The sequence below is a fragment of the Phyllobates terribilis genome, unplaced genomic scaffold, assembly GCF_046119375.1.
Source record: "Phyllobates terribilis strain yellow unplaced genomic scaffold, ASM4611937v1 Scaffold_2__4_contigs__length_985480577, whole genome shotgun sequence".
Classification (NCBI taxonomy): Eukaryota; Metazoa; Chordata; class Amphibia; order Anura; family Dendrobatidae; genus Phyllobates; species Phyllobates terribilis.
This window is the reverse complement of record NW_027362762.1, coordinates 413,487,033-413,512,428: the sequence shown is the minus strand read 5'-3', so window position 1 is coordinate 413,512,428 and position 25,396 is coordinate 413,487,033. Positions and strand designations below refer to the sequence as shown.

General features: G+C 42.2%; 1 protein-coding gene across 1 annotated transcript in view; it reads right to left on the bottom strand.

The window, feature by feature from the left end:
* Nucleotides 1-306: 306 nt before the first annotated feature.
* CALN1 (calneuron 1) overlaps nucleotides 307-25,396 on the bottom strand; it is an 834,322-nt gene continuing 809,232 nt past the window's right edge. The window contains exon 6 of the mRNA XM_073665133.1: nucleotides 307-2,912. Within this exon, the coding sequence (XP_073521234.1) occupies nucleotides 2,785-2,912 (128 nt within the window). The 3' untranslated portion in view covers nucleotides 307-2,784. The remainder of the gene's footprint in view (nucleotides 2,913-25,396) is intronic.

Below are 25,396 nucleotides of genomic sequence, written 5' to 3'. Positions count from 1 at the left end.
TAGTGATGAGCGAGAGTGTTCGTTTAACACCTTCACCGAGCATGCTCAGGTGCTTTCCGAGTATCTTCGGCATGCTCGTATATTAAGTTCGAGTCCCTGCATCTGCATAATTTATGACTGTTAGTCAGCCTCAACACATGTGAGGATTCCCTACCAAATAGGCAATCTCTTCATGTGTTGAGGCTGACTAACAGTCAGAAATCATGCAGACGTAGGGACTCGAAATTAATATACGAGCATGACGAAGATACTTGGAAAGCACCCAAGTGTGCTTTGTGAAGGGTAAACGAGCACACATGCTTAATAAAGTCAGATTTTTTTCACCAAAGGCGCAACAACAAAACTTTGCAAAAACGCAGCAAGGGCTGTTTGCTGTGTTTTCTTGAAGCATATTTATTATTTTCACTTTTTTATTGCTTTCAATGATTGACAAAACACTGCAAAAGTCCTGAAAGAATTGACATGCTGCAGATTTCATAAACTGCGGCATTCAAATTCAGTCAAGTAAAAAAAATAAGCGTCTGCATGAAATTTCTAAAATCTCATAGTTTTTACTGGTAAAATGCAGCTTCTTTTCTGCAGAAAAAAAAACACAGCAAAAAACACTGTATGTAAACATAGCCTAAATTGTCAAATACAGATAAAATTCAAAATAGATCAATGCATAAAACTTACCAGGATAACTACTACTAAAAATGAGAGTCTATCGTGCATCTTGACTTTTTAATGGCCAGAAAGATACACAACAAACCTAAAAAGACCTTATAACCTCACAAATAAACTGTGGTAAAAGTCTTTTCTTATTCTTAAATCAATACGACTTGCCAATTCCTAACCTCCCATGGTTACTTTCTGAGCAAATGTCCATTAGCAGTTAGCACCCCACCTGTTTTCTATAAAATGACATACAATTAGTTGATTGTTATGATTGTTCTTTTACCGAGACAAAAATAATTAAATCTATATTGTTCTACAATTCTTCTCCACATAAAGTAAGCAAATATATCTGTTATTACTTTGTGACTACCTTTACATTCACACTGTACACAGGAGAAAGGGAAATCAAAATAGATTGAATCCCAAATATAATGTCAGAGTAGAAATCAGCAGGTTCTGCCATTGAATTTCTGTTCTGAGCACAGTTGAAACCACTCAGTATTTTTCTTTATGTTCTTCCAAAGAAAACTGAAGCTTTGTTCATTCAAAGAACAATTCTTATGTTTGCAGATCAAGAATAGCTAGAATTTGCCGCAAGCTTTATAACACTTAATCCGTATATATTCTTATTTCCCCAGTTATTTAAACATTGTTTACCTGCACATAGAAATATATATATACTAAAATGACTTACAAAACGGACATACTAAGCAACACTAATTTCTGGACCCAAAGTTATAATTATAGAAAAATAAAAAAATAAAATTTAAACACAAATTTATAAAGATAAATTCAGCATTGGGAACTAGAAAATAGCAAAATGAATTAAAAGTTTTGACCTTCCATGTGTGACTTTATGAGAGGTCAGAAATGAAAAGGCATTCATAGTACATTACAGCAATTCTTTTGGCATGAAAGTGCAGAGAAATATTATTATGGCTTTAGCTATTCAGATGATATTAATAGTGGTAAATGCATATACATTTCCCAATAGTACATTGCTATACTATCCACATATCTGCATCTAAAAGTTAAACATTCACAACAGTCGATTAGGCCTCATTCAGACGTCCAATTTTTTTGCGTACAAGAAAATCTGATTATTCTGATCAGAGTTTGATCAGAATGTGGTACGAGTGTCATCTTTTTTTCTCGTATGTGGAGAAATAAAAAAAAAACTATTTCTTCACCTTCGCCATTCTGACTGTCCAGGAAAATCGGACCGCATTTCAGATGTAATCGAAGTGCAGTCCAATTTTTTCATTGACCCATTGACTTGCATGGCTGATTTTAATCCGACCCTCAGATCAAAATCGGACATGTCTCCAATATGAATGGCCCCATAGACTATCATAGGTACAAGTGCTATTTGTAAAAATCATGGATAGCACTCATATGCAAAATACAGACGTCTGAATGAGGCCTTAATCAAAGCATCAGAATAGTACTGTCAACCATATATCCCAAGATTATCTTGAAAGTGAATTGACTTTCCCATTGTGTCATTGCTGTTATTATTGCTTCAACCATAATAAAAAAGATTCTATTAGATACATAAAACTCAACCATTTTCAACATTCAGATGTCAATTATTTAACTCCAATACAAGACAAATTTACCTCCAAGACGTAAAAATAAAATAAAGTTTTATAAATCGCCTAATGATAACATGTGGTAAGGGAAATTAATAATAAGCCATTCATTTAGGATGCTTCCTTGGTTGCCATTGGCTTACTGCAAAATATAAAATGATTAATTTCCAAAATTTCAGGTGTGGATGAATAATAACGCTTACAAGCCATGTACATTTTACCTGTGAATGATCATAGGCATCTGTGCACTGATTCGACATTGAAGGGAATCTACTTAACTTTGAATTAATAATTCAGAACTCCTGCAGATTTATTGCATTAGGAAACAAAACCATTAAAGCATTAAGACAGCCCTTTTTGTGTCCCTGCCAAGAAGGTTCAATTGTTCTGCACATCACTTCACAACTGCTGGTCTTGTATTGTTTGCAGAACGATTCTTCTCGCAGCAGTTTCCATTAAATATTCATTAAGAAAAATGTTCATCTAGGCATGCGCATGCATGATTATTCTTGTTCACAGTGCTATGGTGAAAGACCTACTCCATGCCACTCCGAAGAATCTGGTTGGCTGCAATCAGCATGACACTTATGATAAAGGCCATGGCAAATGCACATATAAGGCTCTTCCGTACACAGGTTTGCCTGTTCTGCTTCTGTGAATGTACTGAAAGAAACAAAAGAAAAAAACATTAAAAAAAACATTATGACTATGCATTAATTTTTGAGAGTCTATTGTGATCATACAAACTGCTGAGTTACCATTCTGGTATACCATTTTGTTGAAATACCATTGTAGGATACCATTCTGCTAACACAAGATTAAACCTTGAAATTAAAGGGAATCTGTAACCATGTTTCCCCATATAAAGTATGGCCAGCAACTGCAAGCCCTCTGTTAAAGCATACTAGAATGCTGTATATATGTACCCAATCCACTTTGCAAGAAAAAAAAAATATTTTTATTATACTTAATGATGACATGGTCCAGTCTGATGTGCGTCTCTGGCCTTGATACTGCATCTCCTCTCTTCTTGTAATCACTGTCCCCCTTCCCTGCTTCATGTGGATGACACATCCTTCGTCATCCACACAGTGTCCTCCATTATGCTCCTACGCAGGTGCACTTCTCTCTGCCCTGCCGAGGGCAGAACAAATCAAGAGGAATGTATCCAGCCGATAATGGCAGCGCTTCCCAGGTCTCACAACCAAAAATTATATTATGAATTTTTTGAATTTTTAATTTAGTAAGTTAAAGTAAAAGAGATACAACGCATTTCAGATACAACATACAGGGTGGTCCAAAAGTAGGTGGACAGAAAGTGTAATAAGGTTATGAACATGGAGATTTATCAAACAAAATCCAGTAATTTTAGATAACATTATGTGGAGTGATGAAGCTTCTTTCAAATTATCCGGCCATATTAACAGACATAATTGTATTTACTAGTATAATGAGAACATGCATTTAACATTAGAGCAACAACTAAATGAGTCTGGTGTCAATGTTTGGGGTGGTATTTCAAGTTTTGGGGTTTTAGGACCAATATTTCTTGATGGAACAGTCACAGGAGATAAGTATCTCGAAATTCTAATGAATCAAGCAGTTCCCCAGTTACAGCAACAGCCTAATTCAAATGACCTCAATGGATTTTTTCTTTTGGGAAGTACTCAAGGACAAAGTTTATAGTCGAAAACCGAAAAGTGTCAGTGATTTGAAAAATTACATAAGAGATGCATTTCAAGAAATTAATACCCAAAGAGACTTGTGCAAAAAAGTTTGTCGAAGCGTAAGAGGCAGACTTCAAAGCTGTGCAAATTGTAATGGAAAACAGTTTGAGCACCGGCGTTGATAAAATTTAAGGGTTTTTGTATTATTATTCAGAAAAAAATTTAATTGTCAATGTTATGCTTGTGTTAGTAAATATAATTTTATATATAAATCAAAATAAATGTTATTATTTTCTGGCCACCTAGTTTTGGACCACCCTGTATATCCTTCTTCAGGTATCATAAACACACAGTACAAATCCTACTAGTATAAAATTCAACCACACTTATATATAGCAGCAAACCATTTATACCAGCCCTAGAAACTTAATTTGGGGTGTGGACCAGGTTCAGGAGCACACCCACTAATTTGGTCCAGCCTTTCAAACCACATTCTTGTCAATATGAATGCAATAAAAGAGAAAAAAAAGATGTCAAAACATTTAGACTCTTTCTATGATATCATTCAATCCATTTGGATATAATGTTCCCAAATGATATATATACAAAAGTATCTTTCCAGTTTAAAAGAGCATTCCTATTTGCAACACCAGGGGGTACCTGCTCCACCGGAGTTACTTTTCTGTTAAAAATTGCATTATGTTTTATTAATAGATGCCTTGAGAGACTATCCTTTAGAAAGCCATTTTTTGCTCTATTTCTATGTCCATTGACGCTGGACCGCAATGTCTGTACAGTGCATCCCACATATTGCAGACCGCAGCTGCATGTGATGACATATACAACATAATCACTACTACAGATGAGTCTTTGTAGGATCTCAAAGACATTACCGGTATTATTGCATTTGATAGTTTTAGCCCCATGATCTAAGAACCCACAATTACAACATTTTTTGGAGTTGCATTTAAAATCTCTGGTTCCTTGGAAAACACTGCATAAAATTTGATTCTTACTTTTATTAATGTTTTTTCTTTTTAAATCCAACAGATTTTTTAATTTACTGGGGCCACCAGATTTTTCAAAGTTTTGGCCCTTCTGTATATAATCCCTGGTTTATCAGGGAGATATTTTCCCAAAACAGGGTCACGCTTCAAAATATACCAATATTTTGAAAGTACAGTTCTTATGACTTTATTTCCCCTGTTGAATGTTGTCACAAAATTCATTTTCCAAAAGTCATCATTTTTTTCTTTACCAGTGGTCAAGTAATCCCCCTCCTTATTTTTTCCTTTCAGACATTCCTCCTGTGTTTTTATTTTGTTGTCCCTGTATGCACCATTTATCAAATTTTTTGGGTATCTTTTTTCCTTAGTTTTGTTTTTTTAGGATTTTAGACTGAACTACATAATCAGATTCTCTCGTACAATTCTTTCTTATACGAAAGAAATGACTATAGGGTATATTTACCTTCCACTTCTTGTAATGTGCACTGTTAAAATCTAGAAAGCCATTTGAATCCACTGTTTTGAAGTGGGTTTTAGTAATATTTTTTTTCCCACTATGACTGATCTCCATATCAAGAAACACCATTTCTTCTGTATTAATTTGTGATGTAAAGGTGATCCCCCAAGTGTTATTATTAAGCTCCTTTATTAATTGTGCGGCTTCCTCCTCTGTCCCCTTCCATATAATGATCAGATCATCTATGAAGCGCTTATAAAGCCTTATTTTATCGTGCAAAACAGGCTTAGAGAGTGACGATGAGGACTCGAATCGTCCCATGAATAAGTTTGCAAAACTTTGAGTGACCCGAGTCCCCATCGCGGTGCTGAGTAACTGTAAGTACTGTACTCCTTCGAAACTGAACACGTTGTGTTCAAGGATGAATTTCAAACCCTTTAACAGAAAATCTCTTTGTTCAGGGAGCATCTCTGTCTTCTTTAGATAAAAACCCACCGCATTTACCCCCATTTTGTGATCTATATTAGAGTATAATGAATTTACATCCAAAGAGATAAAAGAATAGTTATCCTCCCATTAAATATCCCTCAGTTCCTCAATTAATTGTGTGGAATCTCTCAAATATGAAGGAAGAGCCATTACTAGATTTTGTAAAAACAAGTCATAATAATGAGAAAGATGACAAGTCAAGGACCCTAATATAATTGGTCTGCCAGGTGGTTTTTTAGGGTTCTTATGTAATTTCGGTAAATGGTAAAATAACGCCATAGTTGGCACAGGATTTATTAGAAATCTTTTTTTTGGTTTATTAAGAATGTTCCTCTCATGGGCTTCATTGATCACATGGTGATTGTCCCAAACAAAGGATTGTTTAGGGTCTGCCTTTAAAATTTTGTAATATCTCATATCAGACAATATGTTCAGGGCCTCCTCCATATAATCAGATCTGTTTTGCACAACAATTCCCCCCCTTTATCAGCTTGCCTTATTACTATATCTGTATTTTGTCTCAAATCCTCCGATGCCACTTTTTCTTCTTTAGAGATATTGTTTTGTATCTTGCTTTTCCTGATTCCATGCTTTTCGGTTTTCTTTTTCTTTTTTGTTTTCAGAACAAAGTAACTGTAGTGTGCATGCGCTGCCTTTTCAGGGTCATCATTGCTCTTTGGCCTTTCCCCTTGCATGCGCATTGCATTACTGTGCTCTGCGCTGAGCAAGGCAGATAGAAGTACGCCTATGCAGAAGCAATATGGGGGATACTGTGTGGAGGATGTATGATGCGTCATCCACACGAAGCAGGAAAGGAGGATGGCGATTGCATGAAGAGTAGAGACGCCAGATCAAGACCAGTGATGCCCATGGGACCGGACCGCTCCGTCCTGTAGGTGAGTGTAATAAAAGATCTTTTTTTTGTTTTGTAGGGAGGTTCGGAGACTTATATACAGCATTCTAGTATGCTGTAACAGAGGGCAGAAAAATGATGGCCCTACTTCATATGGGGAAAACCTGGTGACAGGTTCCCTTTAAGGCAACAAGTAAGACAAGCATTCTTCTATAAATTCTATTGAGAACACAAAGGTTAATTTCTTGCTTCACACATGGAATGGGAGGGAGCTCCTGCTGCAGCCAGTTGTCTTACAGCCAAATACAGATTTTAGTTTTAGTTTATTATTCTTGATTTTGCTTAACCGGTTCCCGACCGCCCACTGTACATAAACGTCGGCGCTGCCTGGGCTCTGTGCAGCGCCGACGTTTAAAAACGGTGGGTGGTCCCGCAGCGCTCAGGACCCCCAGGGTCCTGCTAGCGCTGCGGTATCGGTTCAGAGCAATAGCTATGACATGTGGCATCATGGGGACCTGATTGGATCAGGTCCCCATGATGTTAACCTGTTCCTATCTTCTAGATGCCGCGATCCATAGCGATCGCGGCATTTAAAAGATAGTACCAGCCGGTGGTCGGCGATCGGGACCCCCCACATACCTGCCAGCGGCGGGGATCCCGGTGCTGTAACCTCTGACATCATCGAGACCTGATTGGCTCAGGTCTCGATGATGTCAGCGTCACACCAGCCAATCAGAGAGATCACCAGGGAAGTTTGTTTTAGCAACAAACTTTCCCGGGCGATCTGGCTGATAACTACACTGTTTCTCCTCCAATCTCAGTGAGAGAGCAGAGGAGAAACACTGTGACAAGAGCTGTCAGCCTTGCCACAGTAAAAGTGAAAAAAATAAAATAAAAAAGAAAGTAAGAGTTAGGGTTAGTCAGTCCTGTCAGATGAGTCAGTCAGTCCTGTCAGATCAGTCAGTCAGTCCAGTCAGTCAGTCCTGTCAGATCTGTCAGTAAGTCCTGTCAGATCTGTCAGTCAGTCAGTCCTGTCAGATCAGTCAGTCAGTCCTGTCAGATCAGTCAGTCAGTCCTGTCAGATCTGTCAGTCAGTCAGTGTTGTCAGATCTGTCAGTCCAGTCAGTCAGTCAGTCCTGTCAGATCAGTCAGTCCAGTCAGTCAGTCAGTCCTGTCAGATCAGTCCAGTCAGTCAGTCCTGTCAGATCTGTCAGTCAGTCAGTCCTGTCAGATCAGTCAGTCAATCCTGTCAGATCTGTCAGTCAGTCAGTCCTGTCAGATCTGTCAGTCCAGTCAGTCAATCAGTCAGTCCTGTCAGATCAGTCAGTCCAGTCAGTCAGTCAGTCCTGTCAGATCAGTCCAGTCAGTCAGTCCTGTCAGATCTGTCAGTCAGTCAGTCCTGTCAGATCAGTCAGTCCTGTCAGTCAGTCAGTCCTGTCAGATCAGTCCAGTCAGTCCTGTCAGATCAGTCAGTCCTGTCAGGTCAGTCAGTCCTGTCAGTCCAGTCCGGTCAGTCCAGTCCGGTCAGTCCAGTCCGGTCAGTCCAGTCCGGTTCCGTCCTTTCAGTCCGGTCCGTTTAGTCCGGTCCGCTCAGTCCGGTCAAAAAATATAAAAATAAAATGGCCCGTCAGACTTATACCGCAGAAGAGGTGTATGCCCTGCTATGTTGTGACACTGATGACAGTGCAATCTCAGATGGAGATATGGATTTTGAGGGTTTTAGTAGCGGCGACACAGAGAGCTCAGAAATGAGCAGTGATTCTGTTCCATCCTCAAGCCCAAGGACCAGTACAGCAATAGGGGCAAATAGCGCTACTGGAGAAATGTCTCCAAATCAGGGAACACTGCCCAGTACAAGCGCTGTCCCTGCTACTAGTGAATTGGCGCACGCCAGTGTACAAGGGGCGGTGCCACATGATCTAGCATTTCCCAGATGGGAGGCTTCGGATTCGGCTGCTCCATTCAGCCCTGATTTCAACGCCATTCCTGGTATAAATGTGGAGGTGGAAGATTTTGGACCAATTCATTTTTTTAATTTGTTTTTTACAGACAGCTTGCTAGAGCATATTGTCGTGCAAACAAATTTATATGCATCCCAATTCATAAGCCAGAATCCCCGATCTTACTATGCTAGGGCAAATTTATGGACACCAACTAATGTCCCGGAAATGAAAAATTTTTTAGGACTTACATTTGCCATGGGGCTTGTTAAAAAACCGAGCATTCGATCCTACTGGTCCAACCACCCTGTTCAAGCCACCCCTATGTTTTCAGTCGTTCTGCCTAGGACCCGTTATGAAATGCTCATGCGGTTTTGACATTTTAACGACAATAGTCAATGCCTGCCCAGAAATGCCCCAGAACATGGCAGGTTATATAAAATTAGACCCATCATTGAAAATTTGTCAGAAAAATTCTTAAGCCTCTACACCCCAACACAAAATATTTCTATAGATGAGTCCCTTGTAAAATTCAAAGGAAGACTGCACCTCAAGCAATTTATCCCATTTAAAAGGGCAAGGTTTGGAATAAAGATCTATAAAATGTGCAAAAGTTCAACCGGATACACATCCGCTTTCCGCATATATGAGGGGAAAGATAGCCAGCTAAACCCACCAGGATGCCCTACTTATCTGGGGACATCTGGAAAAATTGTTTGGGAGCTGATAAGTCCATTTTTTCAAAAAGGCTACAATCTATATGTGGACAATTATTACACCAGCATACCCCTATTTAAAAGTCTGGTTGAACACAACATCGGGGCTTGTGGGACCATCCGTAAAAACCGTCAGGGGTTTCCACAACCATTGGTCAACCAAAAGTTGCAAAAGGGGCAGTCAGGGGCTGTACGCAACGGAGAGCTGCTTGCCCTGAAATATAGGGATAAGCGGGATATTTTTGTCCTCAGCTCGATCCACACAGATGCCACAAGGGCCACTGTAGAACTAGGATCCACCACTCCGAAGCAAAAACCTGTGTCAGTCATTGACTACAACAAACACATGGGGGGTGTGGACCTTGCAGACCAGGTTCTACAGCCATACCAGGTATCAAGAAAGTCCTATACCTGGTATAAAAAGTTGGTTATTTATTTGTTTCAGGTGGCCACATACAATTCTTTTGTGCTGTACAAAAAAGCAGGAAATTCAGATCCTTTTCTTGATTATCAAGAAAAGGTAATTGAAAATCTTGTCTTTCAAAGTGTTAGCCCCGCTCATCCATTAGAATCTGAGGATGTGAAAAGACTCACTGAGCGACATTTTATTGCACTTATTCCAGCAGCGGAAACAAGAAGGAACCCCCAGAAAAGATGTCGTGTATGTACTAAGAGAGGAATGAGGCGTGATACCCGCTACTATTGCCCACAATGCCCATCATTGCCAGCCTTATGCGTCACTGACTGCTTTAAAATCTTCCACACAGAACCACGTTTTTAAATGTATCCCAATTTGTCATTCAAACATTTGGTTCATTTAGTGAATGACACATTCGAGTAGAGCTCACTTAATTTCCAGGGGGGGGTTCTCCAGAATCTAAACCTTCCATTGCGTGCTTGTTTCTGGAAATCATCCATTGAGTTAAAATGGTCACTAAACCCATAGATGAATTCCCAGAGGGGTGTCATTTCCAAAATGGGGTCACTTCAGGGGGGATTCTTTAGCTCTGGTACTCTGAAAAGTGCCAGAACAGCATAATCCCCCCTGAAGTGACCCCATTATGGAAATGACACCTCTGTGGGAATTCATCTATTGGTTTAGTGACCATTTGCCTACTTATTTTCCCACCACTAGATTAATTTATACAGAAGAGTAGATTGTAAAATTTGGTCACTTGTTGTGGGTTTCCTCTGTTTAGGCACCTCAGGGGCTCTCCAAATGCAACATGGCGTCCGCTATCCATTCCAGTCAAATTTCCATTCCAAAAGTCAAATGGCGCTCTTTACCTTCCGAGCCATGCCGTGCGCCCAATCAGTGGCTTTGCACCACATATGGGGTATCAGCGTGCTCAGGAGAAATTGCACAACACATTTTAGGGTCCATTTTTTCTGGCTGCCCTTGTGAAAATTAAAATTTGAGGCTAAAGTAGCAGTTTTGTGTTAAAAATGTGTTTTTTTATTTTCACACTTCAACATTATAAAATTCTGTGAAGCCCCTGGGGGTTCAAGGTGCTCACCACACATCTAGATAAGTTCCTTGAGGGGTCTAGTTTCCAAAATGGGGTCACTTGTTGGGGGTTTCCTCTGTTTAGGCACCTCAGGGACTCTCCAAATGCAACATGGCGTCCGCTATCGATTCCAGTCAAATTTCCATTCCAAAAGTCAAATGGCGCTCCTTACCTTCCAAGCCATGCTGTGCGCCCAAACAGTGGCGTTGCACCACATATGGGGTATCAGCATGCTCAGGAGAAATTGCACAACACATTTTGTGGTCCATTTTTTCTGGCTGCCCTTGTGAAAATTAAGAATTTGAGGCTAAAGTAGCAGTTTTGTGTTAAAAATGTGTTTTTTTATTTTCACACTTCAACAGTATAAAATTCTGTGATGCCCCTGGGGGTTCAAGGTGCTCACCACACATCTAGATAAGTTCCTTGAGGGGTCTAGTTTCCAAAATGGGGTCACTTGTTGGGGGTTTCCTCTGTTTAGGCACCTCAGGGGCTCTCCAAATGCAACATGGCGTCCGCTATCGATTCCAGTCAAATTTCCATTCCAAAAGTCAAATGGCGCTCCTTACCTTCCAAGCCATGCTGTGCGCCCAAACAGTGGCGTTGCACCACATATGGGATATCAGCATGCTCAGGAGAAATTGCACAACACATTTTGTGGTCCATTTTTTCTGGCTGCCCTTGTGAAAATTAAGAATTTGAGGCTAAAGTAGCAGTTTTGTGTTAAAAATGTGTTTTTTTATTTTCACACTTCAACATTATAAAATTCTGTGAAGCCCCTGGGGGTTCAAGGTGCTCACCACACATCTAGATAAGTTCCTTAAGGGATCTAGTTTCCAAAATGGGGTCACTTGTTGGGGGTTTCCTCTGTTTAGGCACCTCAGGGGCTCTCCAAATTCAACATGGCATCCGCTATCCATTCCAGTCAAATTTCCATTCCAAAAGTCAAATGGCGCTCCTTACCTTCCAAGCCATGCCGTGCGCCCAAACAGTGGCTTTGCACCACATATGGGGTATCAGCGTGCTCAGGAAAAATTGCACAACACATTTTGGGGTCCATTTTTTCTGGCTGCCCTTGTGAAAATTAAAAATTTGAGGCTAAAGTAGCAGTTTTGTGTTAAAAATGTGTTTTTTTATTTTCACACTTCAACATTATAAAATTCTGTGAAGCTCCTGGGGGTTCAAGGTGCTCACCACACATCTAGATAAGTTCCTTGAGGGGTCTAGTTTCCAAAATGGGGTCACTTGTTGGGGGTTTCCTCTGTTTAGGCACCTCAGGGGCTCCCCAAATGCAACATGGCGTCCGCTATCGATTACAGTCAAATTTCCATTCCAAAAGTCAAATGGCGCTCCTTACCTTCCAAGCCATGCCGTGCGCCCAAACAGTCGCTTTGCTCCACATATGGGGTATCAGCGTGCTCAGGAGAAATTGCACAACACATTTTAGGGTCCATTTTTTCTGGCTGCCCTTGTGAAAATTAAAAATTTGAGGCTAAAGTAGCAGTTTTGTGAAAAAAAGTTAAATGTTCATTGTTTTCTTCCACATTCCAAAAATTCCTGTGAAGCACCTGAAGGGTTAATAAACTTCTTGAATGTGGTTTTGAGCACCTTGAGGGGTGCAGTTTTTAGAATGGTATCACTTTTGGGTATTTTCTGTCATAAAGGCTCCTCAAAGTCACTTCAAATAAGATGTGGTCCCTAAAAAAATGTTTTTGTAAATTTTGTTGTAAAAATGAGAAATCGCTGGTCAACTTTTAACCCTTATAGCTTCCTAACAAAAAAAAATTTTTTTTCCAAAATTGTGCTGATGTGAAGTAGACATGTGGGAAATGTTATTCATTAACTATTTTGTGTGACATATCTCTCTGATTAAAGGGCATGAAAATTCAAACTTTGAAAATTGCAAAATTTTCAAAATTTTCGCCAAATTTCTGATTTTTTCACAAATAAATGCAAGTGATATCGAAGAAATTTTACCACTATCATGAAGTACAATATGTCACAAAAAAACAATCTCAGAATCAGGGGGATCCGTTGAAGCGTTCCAGAGTAATTACCTCATAAAGTGACAGTGGTCAGAATTGAAAAAATTGGCCCGGTCACGAAGGCAAAAACAGGCTCTGGCGCGAAGTGGTTAATTGTACAGTGAAAACAATAAGTTATCTTTATTTTAAGAGTTGCTATGGTGGTAGCTTTAATAAACATATTTTCTAAGGTAAACTATTTTAAATAAGGTTTTTTTTTTGCTTGAAAGAAAGATTTCTATTTTTAATTATACTTTTTTTGTCCCCATAATAAACTTGCAGCCAGTGATTGATTGCTTCTATAATTCTTTATTGCTTGTCAGTGCTTCACTAATAGGCAGATGCTTACAGCATGCCTGGCAAGGAGACAAAAAAGGAGAGCTCCATGATGAAGTCCTTGTGATAAGAAACAGGGAAAAGTAGATGGAATCTGCTCACCTGGTGGAGTTGTGCAGGTCAGGCATAACCCTGAAGAGAATAGTAGTAAAGCACTATTCCTGGTGTACACTGCTGCTCCACCCAGTAATGCTGTAAGGCCCATTAAAACAATTGTAAGGCAAAAAATGATAAAAAACATTGTGTTGGACTCAACGATGAAGACAAGGATGAGAAGTTGTAGAAAAATAACGAATATTTATTAAAAGACAACAACGCGTTTCAAAATTGATCTGATTTCTTCCACAAGCTATTACACAAAGGAGTATATATAACAACTTATAAAGAAATATATGAAAAAGCAACATCTTACAATGTATCTCAGAAAAATCTCAGGAAGACTCAATCTATGAAATAATGAAAAATAGATACAACTTTATTAAATAACTACTTTAAAAAGAATAAAATAAAACAGAAGTTGCCTCAATATTAGGGACACTGTATTAACCTGGATGAAAAACAATAGTAATTTAGAACAACTGACATATCATGTAAACATATAGGGAGGAAAAAATGCCAGTGCAAAGTGCAAAAAAATATACTCCTCCTATTATGAACAAGACTAGTCTGTCCTAAATAAAGAAATAGTTCCCAAAGCGAACCAATTAGAAATACATTAGTAAATAGGTAAAAATATCTCTCAGTGATCAAGCCACTGCTAATTGGGAAATGTTAGGCATCATGTCCCTTTTCCTATTTGGATGACTTTTATGCACATCTCAAGATGTTTTTGTTTCATGTTATCTTGAATTGCTGTGTTTTGTAGGAGAGTGATTTCCTTTTGGACAGCATTAATGTTATAAAGAAGTATATAAAGAAGCTTCCTTTATAAGTTTTTTATATACTTCTTTGTGTAATAGTCTAAGGAAGAAATTAGATCGATCTTGAAAAGCGTTGCAGTCTTTGAACAAATGATTGTTGTTTTTCCACACCTTCTCATCACGCACCCACCACATTTTTTCCTCATTTTTAGCCTTGCAATTAGACCATCCTTGATGCATCATACTGCAGAAAAACACCCTTATTATTTCATTGGGGGAGGGGGAGTAAATATGAACTGAGAGAGTTAGCGTCCACTCTTGGTCAAACACTTTGACTATGGCATCTACAGAGGTTTAAACTTCAGAGACCAACTTTTCTAGCATCTGATTGTGTTTATCGACAACAGTTTGGGCATTGGGAATGTGCGATGTACATTGTGGAAATTCTCTTAAGAAGCCCCACTGTAAAAAAGTCGAACAATAAAAGAATTCTTTCAATAGAACTGCTGGATTTTTTTTTCATTATTTTGGTGAATATTTTATATTTTCCTTACAATATACATATAATACAATTTTTAAGGCTGCGGAGTTTTCTTTTAATGGAATTTGTTTGTAAAATCATGCATTGTGGCTTAGATTAAAGCTTTTGCCCAAATACATTGGTCTAAAATAAATCAACCAAGAAATGGCATAACATTTGACAAATGTATCTAAGGGCATAGTCAGACAGCCATATAAAATGGAACGAGATCGGAACACAGTGCACAGACTTGCCGGCGGCTCTCCTGATAAATAGTGACAGCTTCATGTAATTCTATACAGCTGTCATGCTTGTGTTGGGAGAGCCACTGGTCAGTTTTGCACTGTGTTCTGATCTTGTTTTGACTTATATGGCCGTCTGACTCTGCCCATAAGATTAGTGTTGAGCCACCCCCGTAGTGTTCGAGTTCGGTTTGGTTCGTCGAACACCTTCGAACACCATTAAAACCAATGGCAGGCAAACAAAAACACATAGAAACACATAGAAAACACCTTCAAAGGTGTCCAAAAGCTGACAAACTGCTCAGGAGACATAACTAACACATGGAAAAGTGACAAGTACATATAGTCATGCGAAAAGAAAAGAGGTGGAGGAGTAAAAGGAGGGGGAGACACAGATATAGGCATGTCATGCCCTTCTAAAATCCAAAAAGTGAGAAGCCGACACGGCCAGTCCGCTCCTGCCCGTGCCACCTCCGTGTCGCCAGGTTTGTGCCAGAGCCGCGGTAAACCCTGACGGCCAGCCCCCCTCTCCCAATACTGGTACCTGTCCGCTGGTGGGTCGAGCGAGCCCCCCTGTGGTGGAGGCAGCTCTAAGCTTTTTAATTTAAATTGTCTCTCTAATTTGAATGAATACACTTTAAATCCATTTACAAGGATCTATTGGAAGGCAAGTCTTATGCCAGCAGCCGCGTAATTCCAGCTCCAGTAGCGTCCACTAAAGCTGCTGCAGTTAAAAAGCTTTTATAAGGATCGAGCTCGGCTGTCCACCACAAGGCATCCTACTGCCAGTCCCAGCCCCTATGCCTTGGGGTGCCTCCTGATGCTCTTCACTGAGTATCCCGTGGTCCCGAAGCATTTCCTTTGAAAAAATTAAGTGTCCAAACTACAGGTGGTGTAGCTTGCTTAACAGCCGGGATAATCCACTGACTAGCAGACACTGCTACTAGGCACAAAGTATTTCCTGGGCTAGATGCAGTTAAAAATTTGTAATTAGATACTCTCGTTGGATGCTGAGAAAGCATTCCATAGAGTCTCCTGGCACGCCATATATTATTCTCTTAAAAAGTTTGGGGTAGGGGTCTAGGGGACCCTTTTATAGCCAAAATCACGGCCCTGTATCGCAATACATCACCTAGGCTGAAGATAAATGGAACTGTAGCACCCTGAGGGCTCGGTTGCTACAGAGGTATTGCACCTCACCCAGAGGTGTGATATCTCACTCTCAGGTAAGGATGGAGTGTGGATCAGGACCCGACACCTGCATGCATTACACCACATTGCGGTGGGGCAGGGCGACCAATATGCCCCTGAGATGGGCACGACAGTCCCTGTCCCTGGCTGGAGTGGGGGGAGGGAACACTGAGGAAGGGGAACCCTGTAGTGCAGGAGCAGGGAGGAAGCAGTTCCTGGGTTCATTGAGAAGGGAGTATAAAAGGTGGGCACCATCTTAGTTCAGTGCAGAGAAGTCTGAACAGAAGTGACAGGGAGCAGGGGCTCTGCATGAGCTCTGCTCCGGAGGCGGGCCTAGTAACAGAGGCCCAGGCCTGGAAGAGGAAGAAGGAAGGAAGAGGAGCGGAGAAGGCTCCAGGAACGAGGAACAAAGGGATCCCAGGGGTGCGGATGGGCGAGTCGACACCGCACGCCCGAATCCACCTGCGTGGAGGGGTCAGGCCAAAGGGGGAGACCGGTCCCCGAAACTAGTGGAGGCGGGAAACGACCCTCAGCTAGAAACCGGAGGCTGTGACATTTTATGTGGCGCAGCCCCTCGCTACACCCGCTAGGAAGGCACCACATAGGGTCAGGGAAACTGGCGCCAAGTTTACCAAGAGGAGGCCTGAGGCAGCCGGACAGAAGGGTTGGTAAGAAAGGCCAGACAAAGGACACACAAAGGGGGTCCTGTGAAGCACTCCAAAGTTATCTGGGAGTTGTCTGAGCCCCTCAGCTGGTGAGCACAGTACGACGTGGGCAGCCGTTACCTGCAGACGTGGTCTGGATAATAAGAACTGTGAGTAAAGGCCCTGGACTGCATCACTGACTCCGTGTCGTTACTGCTGCTGCCCTGCACCATCACCCCCATCCTCCGTATACACTGCCCTGAGGCTATACTCCTCCCATGGGGAGTTATGCTACGCTCTGCTGCACCCACAACACCAGCCTCAGCGGTCTGCCCTGCAGCGGCGGTTCACTCTGACCGCAATCCACGGGTGGCGTAGTCGGACATTTAAACATCAAAACCACATAAATAGTTCCGCCACTGGTTTGACCGCCCTGAGCCATGGAACCGGGTCGCCGCCACGGAGACTACAACCACCAGCATCCACCAAAAAGGGTCCGGCTCCGGGTGTCCCAAAGCCCAGGGAGCGCGTCAGAACATTTTCATCACCTTTCATAATCACCAATGGGACAAGGAAGGGATGTCCTCTGTCCCCTCTCTTATACATCCTAGTGACGGAGCACCTGCTCTCATCAATTCGCCATAACCCCAATATTAGGTGGATTGAGGTGGCAGGCACCGAGTACAAGTGCTCTCTATTTGCTGATGATGTCCTAGTATATATCACTCAATCACATATATCCATCCCTGCTGTTATGGCTGAAATAGATCACTTTGTTACATGGTCAAATTTTAAAATCAATGCAGTGAAGTCTGAGGCCCTCGATGTCTCCCTCCCCAAATCCATATAGGATTCCATCCAGTCCAACTTTCCCTTTGCCTGGCCCTCACAGGGTATCAAATACTTAGGAATTCCTATTCATAGAGACCTCTCCCATCTATGTTATCTTAATTTTGGGCCCTTTATTGAACAACTCCATACAGACCACGGTTGGCAAGTTAGAACTGTAAGATTCACTACGTGAACCACTGGTGTTTTGTGGAAAAGCACATGTACACTGTGTTCCAAATTATTATGCAAAAAGTGTTTAGGAGTGATAAGGGAAGAATTTGTTTGTTTGTCAGTTAAACTCATTGATGGTGTTGTGTGTCAGGGCTCTTTATATCACTGTAAGCAATTGCAGACACCTGTGCTAATTAGTTTGGCAGGTGTGTCCAATGAAAGGCAAAACTACTTAAGAAGGCTGTCCCACATTATTAAGCAGCCTACATTTTCTGCCAAAATGGGAAAGAAAAAGGATGTGTCGGCTGCTGAGAAGCAACAAATTGTGGAGTGTTTAGGTCAAGGCATGACTACAATCAACATTGTGCGATGATCAGGATGAAGTGTCTTGGCAATCAAGAAGTATGTAGCTGATTCACAGAACACACGTGTGCGTGCTGATAAGGGCAAATTGAGGACTCTTTCCTACAGGCAATTACGTCAGGTTAAAAGAGCAGCGGCAAAAAAGCCTTGTCATAGCAGCAGACAAGTTTTTAAAGCTGCTGGTGTATCCAACGTCCCCCGAACAACAAGATGCAGGGTCCTTCAGAGGTTTGCAGCTGTGCATACGCCATCCTGTCGACCTCCTCTATCCACTTCACACAAGCAGAAACGACTCCAGTGGGCCAAACATTACATGAAGACTGATTTCAAAACTGTTTTGTTCACGGATGAGTGCTGTGCAACGCTCGATGGTCCAGATGGATGGAGTGGAGGATGGCTGGTTGATGGACACCCCACGCAAACACGGCTACAGCGCCAACAAGGAGGAGGTGGAGTAATGTTTTGGGCTGGAATCATGGGGAGAGAGTTTGTCGGCCCCTTTAGGATCCCTGAAGGGGTAAAGATGTACTCCATAATGTATGTGGAGTTTCTCAAACAGCACTTCCTGCCATGGTTCAAGAAGAAGAACCGTGTATTCCACAGCAAGATCATTTTTATGCATGATAATGCACCTTCTCATGCTGCACATAACACATCTGCATCTCTGGCTGATATGGACATAAAAGGGGACAAACTTATGGTGTGACCCCCATGCTCCCCTGACCTCTACCCCATTCAGAACCTCTGGAGCATCATCAAAAGGAGTGTCTATGATGGCGGGAGGCAGTTCACATCTAAGCAACAGCTCTGGGAGGGTATTCTATCCTCATGCTAAACAATTGAAGCAGAAACCATCCAAAACCTGACAAATTCAATGGACGAGAGAGTTCAGAAGCTCCTTTCGAACAAGGGGTCCTATGTGCAAATGTAACATCACCTAGAATAAAGTTTTGAGTTGAAAACTGTTTGATTTCAGTTTCTAATAACCTGCTAATGCTTATAATTTCAAAAATGACAATTTTTTTGGTCTTTATTAAAATGAAAAGGTTGATCGAAGAGTGTGGGGGATCAAATAGTGTGGCAACCCAGTAGTCAGGATTACTTCGAATTCTGACAATCTGAGGGTCATGTTGCAGGTAGTGCAGCAAGAAGGCACTTATGTGTCTTGCGGATCCCGGAGCCCCAAAATTATTTTCCGGGCTAGATGAAGCTAAAAATTATTATTAATTTTAAATCTGGTGGAGCTTAGTATAGATGGCCTAATAGAATCAGTACTGCACACTGCTACAAAGCCCAAATTATTTTCCAGCCAAGATACAGATAAACATGATTAGTAATTTTAAATTTGGTGGAGCTTAGTATAGATGGCCTAATAGAATCAGTACTGCACACTGCTACAAAGCCCAAATTATTTTCCAGCCAAGATACAGATAAACATGATTAGTAATTTGAAAGCTTAAAATGGTTGGTGAGGTGATTTTAACCAATCATCAAGCTTTTACTCTCCCCAGGATGACACAGGGGTAGAAAAGTCATTTCGCATCCATGATTTGTTCATCTTTATAAACGTGAGTCTGTCTACATTATCAGTGGAGAGCCGCGTGCGCTTATCTGTCAGCACACCACCAGCAGCGCTGAACACACGTTCAGACAGAACACTGGCTGCGGGGCATGACAAGATCTCCAAGGCGTAAGTGGCTAGCTCCGGAAATTTATCCAGATTGGAAGCCCAAAAAGAGCAAGGGTCCAGTGACACAGTCATGGCTTCAATGTTTACTTGGAGATACTCCTGTACCATCGTCTCTAGGCGTTGACTATGTGTCAGACTTCTTGTCTCCTGTGGCCTTGCAAAGGATGGGCTAAAAAAGTGGTGAAATGATTCCGCAAAATTGATGTTACCAGCAGATACTGTGTTTCTGTTACGGTTTGAGTGCTGAACACTCGACGGTCCCACGGTTGGCAAGTTGGAACTGTGACATTCAGTACGTGCACCACTGGTGTTTTGTGGAAAAGCACATGTAAGATTCTGCAACAGTCTCTGCTAATACTATTGCATGCGTGCATCCCTTTCTATGGCAGGAATAATTTCTGCAAATTTACTTTTGTACCGGGGATCTAACAGTGTGGCAACCCAGTAGTCAGGATTATTTCTAATTCTCACAATTCGAGGGTCATGTTGCAGGTAGTGCAGCAAGAAGGCACTCATGTGTGTTGCGCATCCAGGAGCACCAAGTCCCTGTTGTGTTAGTGGCGAGGTAACAATCATGCTTCTTTCCTCTGCCCTCTCCCCCAACCTCGCACAACAGAAATGTGATCAAGGTCTCCCTCATCTGATGAGTCTTCCATCAGTACGTCCTCCACTTCTTCCTGGGCTCCTGCACCTTCCTCATTAGTTTGGCTGCTACCATGCACCCTGGTAAAACCATCTCCCCCACCCTCACATGCCTGCCGCCTTGGTGCTGCCGACCGTCTGGACCTTGCAGATGTTAGCCCTTCCGCATACAACTCCTCCTCCTCTACTTCCTCCACCTCCTCTTGTGCCACCACCTTACTCCAAATTCTGTTTAACATGTGCTCCAGCATGTAAATCACCGGAATAGTCACGTTGATAATGGCATCGTCAGCACTAAACAACTTGGTCGCCATTTCAAAACTGTGCAGAAGGGTGCATAGGTCCCTGATCTGAGACCACTCCTCCAGCGTGATTTTCCCCACCTCTGGATCTCGTTGGCCCAGGCTATACGTCAGAACGTATTGCACCAGGGCTTGTCGGTGCTGCCACAGTCGCTGCAACATGTGCAGAGTTGAATTCCACCGGGTAGGCACATCGTATTTTAGCCGGTGAAGTGGCAGGCCCAACGACTTCTGTAGAGATGTAAGTCGCTGAGCTGCGGGATGCGAACGGCGGAAGTGAGCACACAGCGACCGTGCCCTCTGCAGAAGGCCATCTAGTCTGGGATAGTGAGCTAAAAATTGCTGGACAACCAGGTTCAACACGTGAGCCATACAAGGCACGTGTGTGACATTGCCCCGCGAAGGGCCGCACCCAGGTTTGCAGCATTGTCGCACACGGCCTTCCCTGGTTTCAGGTCCAGTGGAGACAACCATTCATGAAATTGGTTCTCCAGAGCTGACCACAACTTCTCAGCTGTATGACTTACATTTCCCAGACATTTCAAAGTAAAACTGCCTGATGACGTTGAGCCCTACTGCCAGCATAGTAAGGAGGTGTGCAGGATCCCTTCTGTGCAGTTAGAAAGCTTGTGGCATGACCAGACAGGCTTTGGGTGCAGGTGGAGGACCGAGAGGAGGTTGAGGAGGCAGAAGCAGTGGAGGAACTTTGAGATAAAGAGGATTGACGCACAACTCATGGGGACGGCAAGACTTGGACAGCAGCCCCTTGTCCTGCTGTCACCATAGTTACCCAGTGCCCAGTCAGCGACATGTAACGCCCCTGTCCATGCCTACTCGTCCAAGTGTCTGTGGTGAAATGCACCCTGTCACACACAGAGTTTCTCAAAGAAGCGGTGATGTTGTGTGCGACATGCTGGTGCAGCGCAGGCACACCTTTCTTTGAGAAGTAGTGCCGACTGGGCATCTGGTACTGGGGCACTGCGACGGACATAAGGTCTCGAAAATCCTTTGTGTCCACCAGGCGAAAAGGCAGCATTTCTGTAGCCAAGAGCTTGCAGATGGTGAAATTCAACCTCTTAGCTTTCTCATGGTTAGGAGGAAATGGTCTTTTACTTGTCCACATCTGAGGGACCGAGGGCTGGCTATTGTGCTTAGACGGGGTTGATAAGGGTGTCCCCGGCAAACTGCCAGTCTGTGAGGAAGATGCAGGCGGACATGTTAGGTTGCCTTGATCCAAAGGTGGTGCTATCGATGTCGGACAGCACTCAACACCAGCTGGTGTTCCCACCTCCAAAGAAAATGATGACCTGCCAATCACGCTGGCTGTTGCGGGTAAAGAGGTGGCAGGTCTGCGCCCAAAAACAGGTGTGACTGCTGTCCCCCCAGTCACAGAGGATGAAGAGGCCGCGGATGCACAAGATATGGCAGACGGTGGTTGGCCCGGCCGGCTAGGCCGCATTGTAGCACAGTGAGCTTCCCACTGCAACTTATGCTTCATGTCCATGTGCCGGTTCATGCATGAAGTACTCAAACTATGTATTTTTTGGCCTCTACTTAGCTTTTGCTGACAAATGTTACAGATAACACGAGTTGGGTCATCTTTATCGATCTGAAAAAATGCCAAGGCTATGCAAGGCTTAGCACCCATGCGACCTGAAGAGCCACCACGACTTGTGGTGAGAGGCAGAGTTGTGTTTGAGGATGCAGTTGTTGACGTGCTTCCAGTACTACGTCTCTGTCCAGGAAGGCGCAACCTGACCTCGTCGTCACTAGCATTCTCCTCCACCTCCTCTGCTGACCTCATCTCTTGGCTGACTGTGGGTTGACAGTAAGTGGGATCTCCAACCTCATCATCATCACCCTGTGCGTTATCACACCCGTCGTCCTCAGAGCCAACCTGTTCCTGCCCTGACAAAAAACTAAAGTTGTCGCTCCAATCAGGTATTTGAGTCTCATCATCGTCTTCCTCACTGTCTCCACCAACAGGAGTTACAGTTTGGGAATGAGGGTCTACATTATGGTCAGAACCTTCAGCGTCTGGTCCTGGATCCGACTCATAAAGATTCTCGGCATCAGTGCAGATCATTTCCTCGTCTGGATTCACAGAAGCGCTGGAGTCGACCTCTGATTCCCAGGCTATAGTATGAGTAAACAGCTCTGCAGACTCAACCATCTGTTCTACCTCATACTCAGACGGGCAACTGGAGATTTGGGAGCTGTGAGGAAGAAAGTGCGATTGGGGTGACACGTTTGAGGAATGGAGTATTTGTGATTAGAGATGAGCGTTGTTCTACTCGAACTGTTCGCCAATCTCAAATTCGAGCTGTTTCGGGCGGTGTTCGAACCGTTCGGCGAACACGAACAATTTGAGAAAAATTCGGCTGTTCGAGGTTATGTTCGATAACTGTTCGTGCACCAAAATCATAACTGGATTTTTTCTCAGTAATGATGAAAATTAATGTTAATACGCAGTTTGAGTGTACAGCGGGGTGGGGGGAGGGGCAGGGGATTGATCTCTGCAGGAACAATGAAGATCTCCATTTTTTTTTCTCTTTCCCGCATTTGCAGTGGGGAGGTGCAATCTGTCAGCCTATCAGCAGCGCACACACGGAGCGAAGTGCTTTTTTTCACACAAGCAAGGGCATGTGTCATTGGCAGTGTATGTCACATGTCCTTGCCCTATAAGACCAAGCCATTTTCCCCGTCGCCACCATTTTCTCACTGCTGCAGCTGCGTGTTAGACGGCACTGCTGTTGCTGTGTGCGCTATACCTTGTTAATTTCAAGCCAATTTTCGCACAAATCTACAGATAGCTTGGGAGTAGGGAATAGTTGTGATTGCAGTCCTTTTAAGGACTAGGTTACAGCATTTCCTACGACTTTTATCAGGCAGGTCTGTGCTCTTAAATAGATAGATTGTGGGAGTAAAGACTAATTGTAATTGGAGTCCTTTTCAGGACTAGGTTACATGAGTTCCTATCAGTTTTTGCCAGGCAGGTCTGTGCCAGTGCTGTGCAAGTTTTTTTCACAGCATTTGGCTGAATCTAGCAAAGCTAATCCTTTTTGGCCTATTGCAGAGTGTGTTAGTCAGTGGAGTAGCCTATCTGTGTTGCAAGATATACCACCTGTGTATAGAATACCAATTTTTTAACTGCACCTAGTGAAGTAAAATCTTTTGGGCATAGCATCATTCTATTAGTCCATCTATACTGACCTCCATCAGGTTGCAAATTGAATATAATTTTTTTCTGCATCTAGCTCTGAAAAAATATTGGGCTTCTAGCTGTGTGTGGGACTTGTTCTATTAATCCATCTATACAGACCTCCATCAGGTTGCAAACTGAATATATTTTTTTCTGCATCTACCTCTGAAAAAATATTGGGCTTCTAGCTGTGTGTGGGACTTGTTCTATTAATCCATCTATACAGACCTCCATCAGGTTGCAAACTGAATATATTTTTTTCTGCATCTACCTCTGAAAAAATATTGGGCTTCTAGCTGTGTGTGGGACTTGTTCTATTAATCCATCTATACAGACCTCCATCAGGTTGCAAACTGAATATATTTTTTTCTGCATCTACCTCTGAAAAAATATTGGGCTTCTAGCTGTGTGTGGGACTTGTTCTATTAATCCATCTATACAGACCTCCATCAGGTTGCAAACTGAATATATTTTTTTCTGCATCTACCTCTGAAAAAATATTGGGCTTCTAGCTGTGTGTGGGACTTGTTCTATTAATCCATCTATACAGACCTACATCAGGTTGCAAACTGAATATATTTTTTTCTGCATCTACCTCTGAAAAAATATTGGGCTTCTAGCTGTGTGTGGGACTTGTTCTATTAATCCATCTATACAGACCTCCATCAGGTTGCAAACTGAATATATTTTTTTCTGCATCTACCTCTGAAAAAATATTGGGCTTCTAGCTGTGTGTGGGAATTGTTGTATTAGTCCATCTATACTGACCTCCATCAGGTTGCAAACTGAATATATTTTTTTCTGCATCTACCTCTGAAAAAATATTGGGCTTCTAGCTGTGTGTGGGACTTGTTGTATTAGTCCATCTATACTGACCTCCATCAGGTTGCAAACTGAATATATTTTTTTCTGCATCTACCTCTGAAAAAATATTGGGCTTCTAGCTGTGTGTGGGACTTGTTCTATTAATCCATCTATACAGACCTCCATCAGGTTGCAAACTGAATATATTTTTTTCTGCATCTACCTCTGAAAAAATATTGGGCTTCTAGCTGTGTGTGGGACTTGTTCTATTAATCCATCTATACAGACCTCCATCAGGTTGCAAACTGAATATATTTTTTTCTGCATCTACCTCTGAAAAAATATTGGGCTTCTAGCTGTGTGTGGGACTTGTTCTATTAATCCATCTATACAGACCTCCATCAGGTTGCAAACTGAATATATTTTTTTCTGCATCTACCTCTGAAAAAATATTGGGCTTCTAGCTGTGTGTGGGACTTGTTGTATTAGACCATCTATACTGACCTCCATCAGGTTGCAAACTGAATATATTTTTTTCTGCATCTACCTCTGAAAAAATATTGGGCTTCTAGCTGTGTGTGGGACTTGTTCTATTAATCCATCTATACAGACCTCCATCAGGTTGCAAACTGAATATATTTTTTTCTGCATCTAGCTCTGAAAAAATATTGAGCTTCTAGCTGTGTGTGGG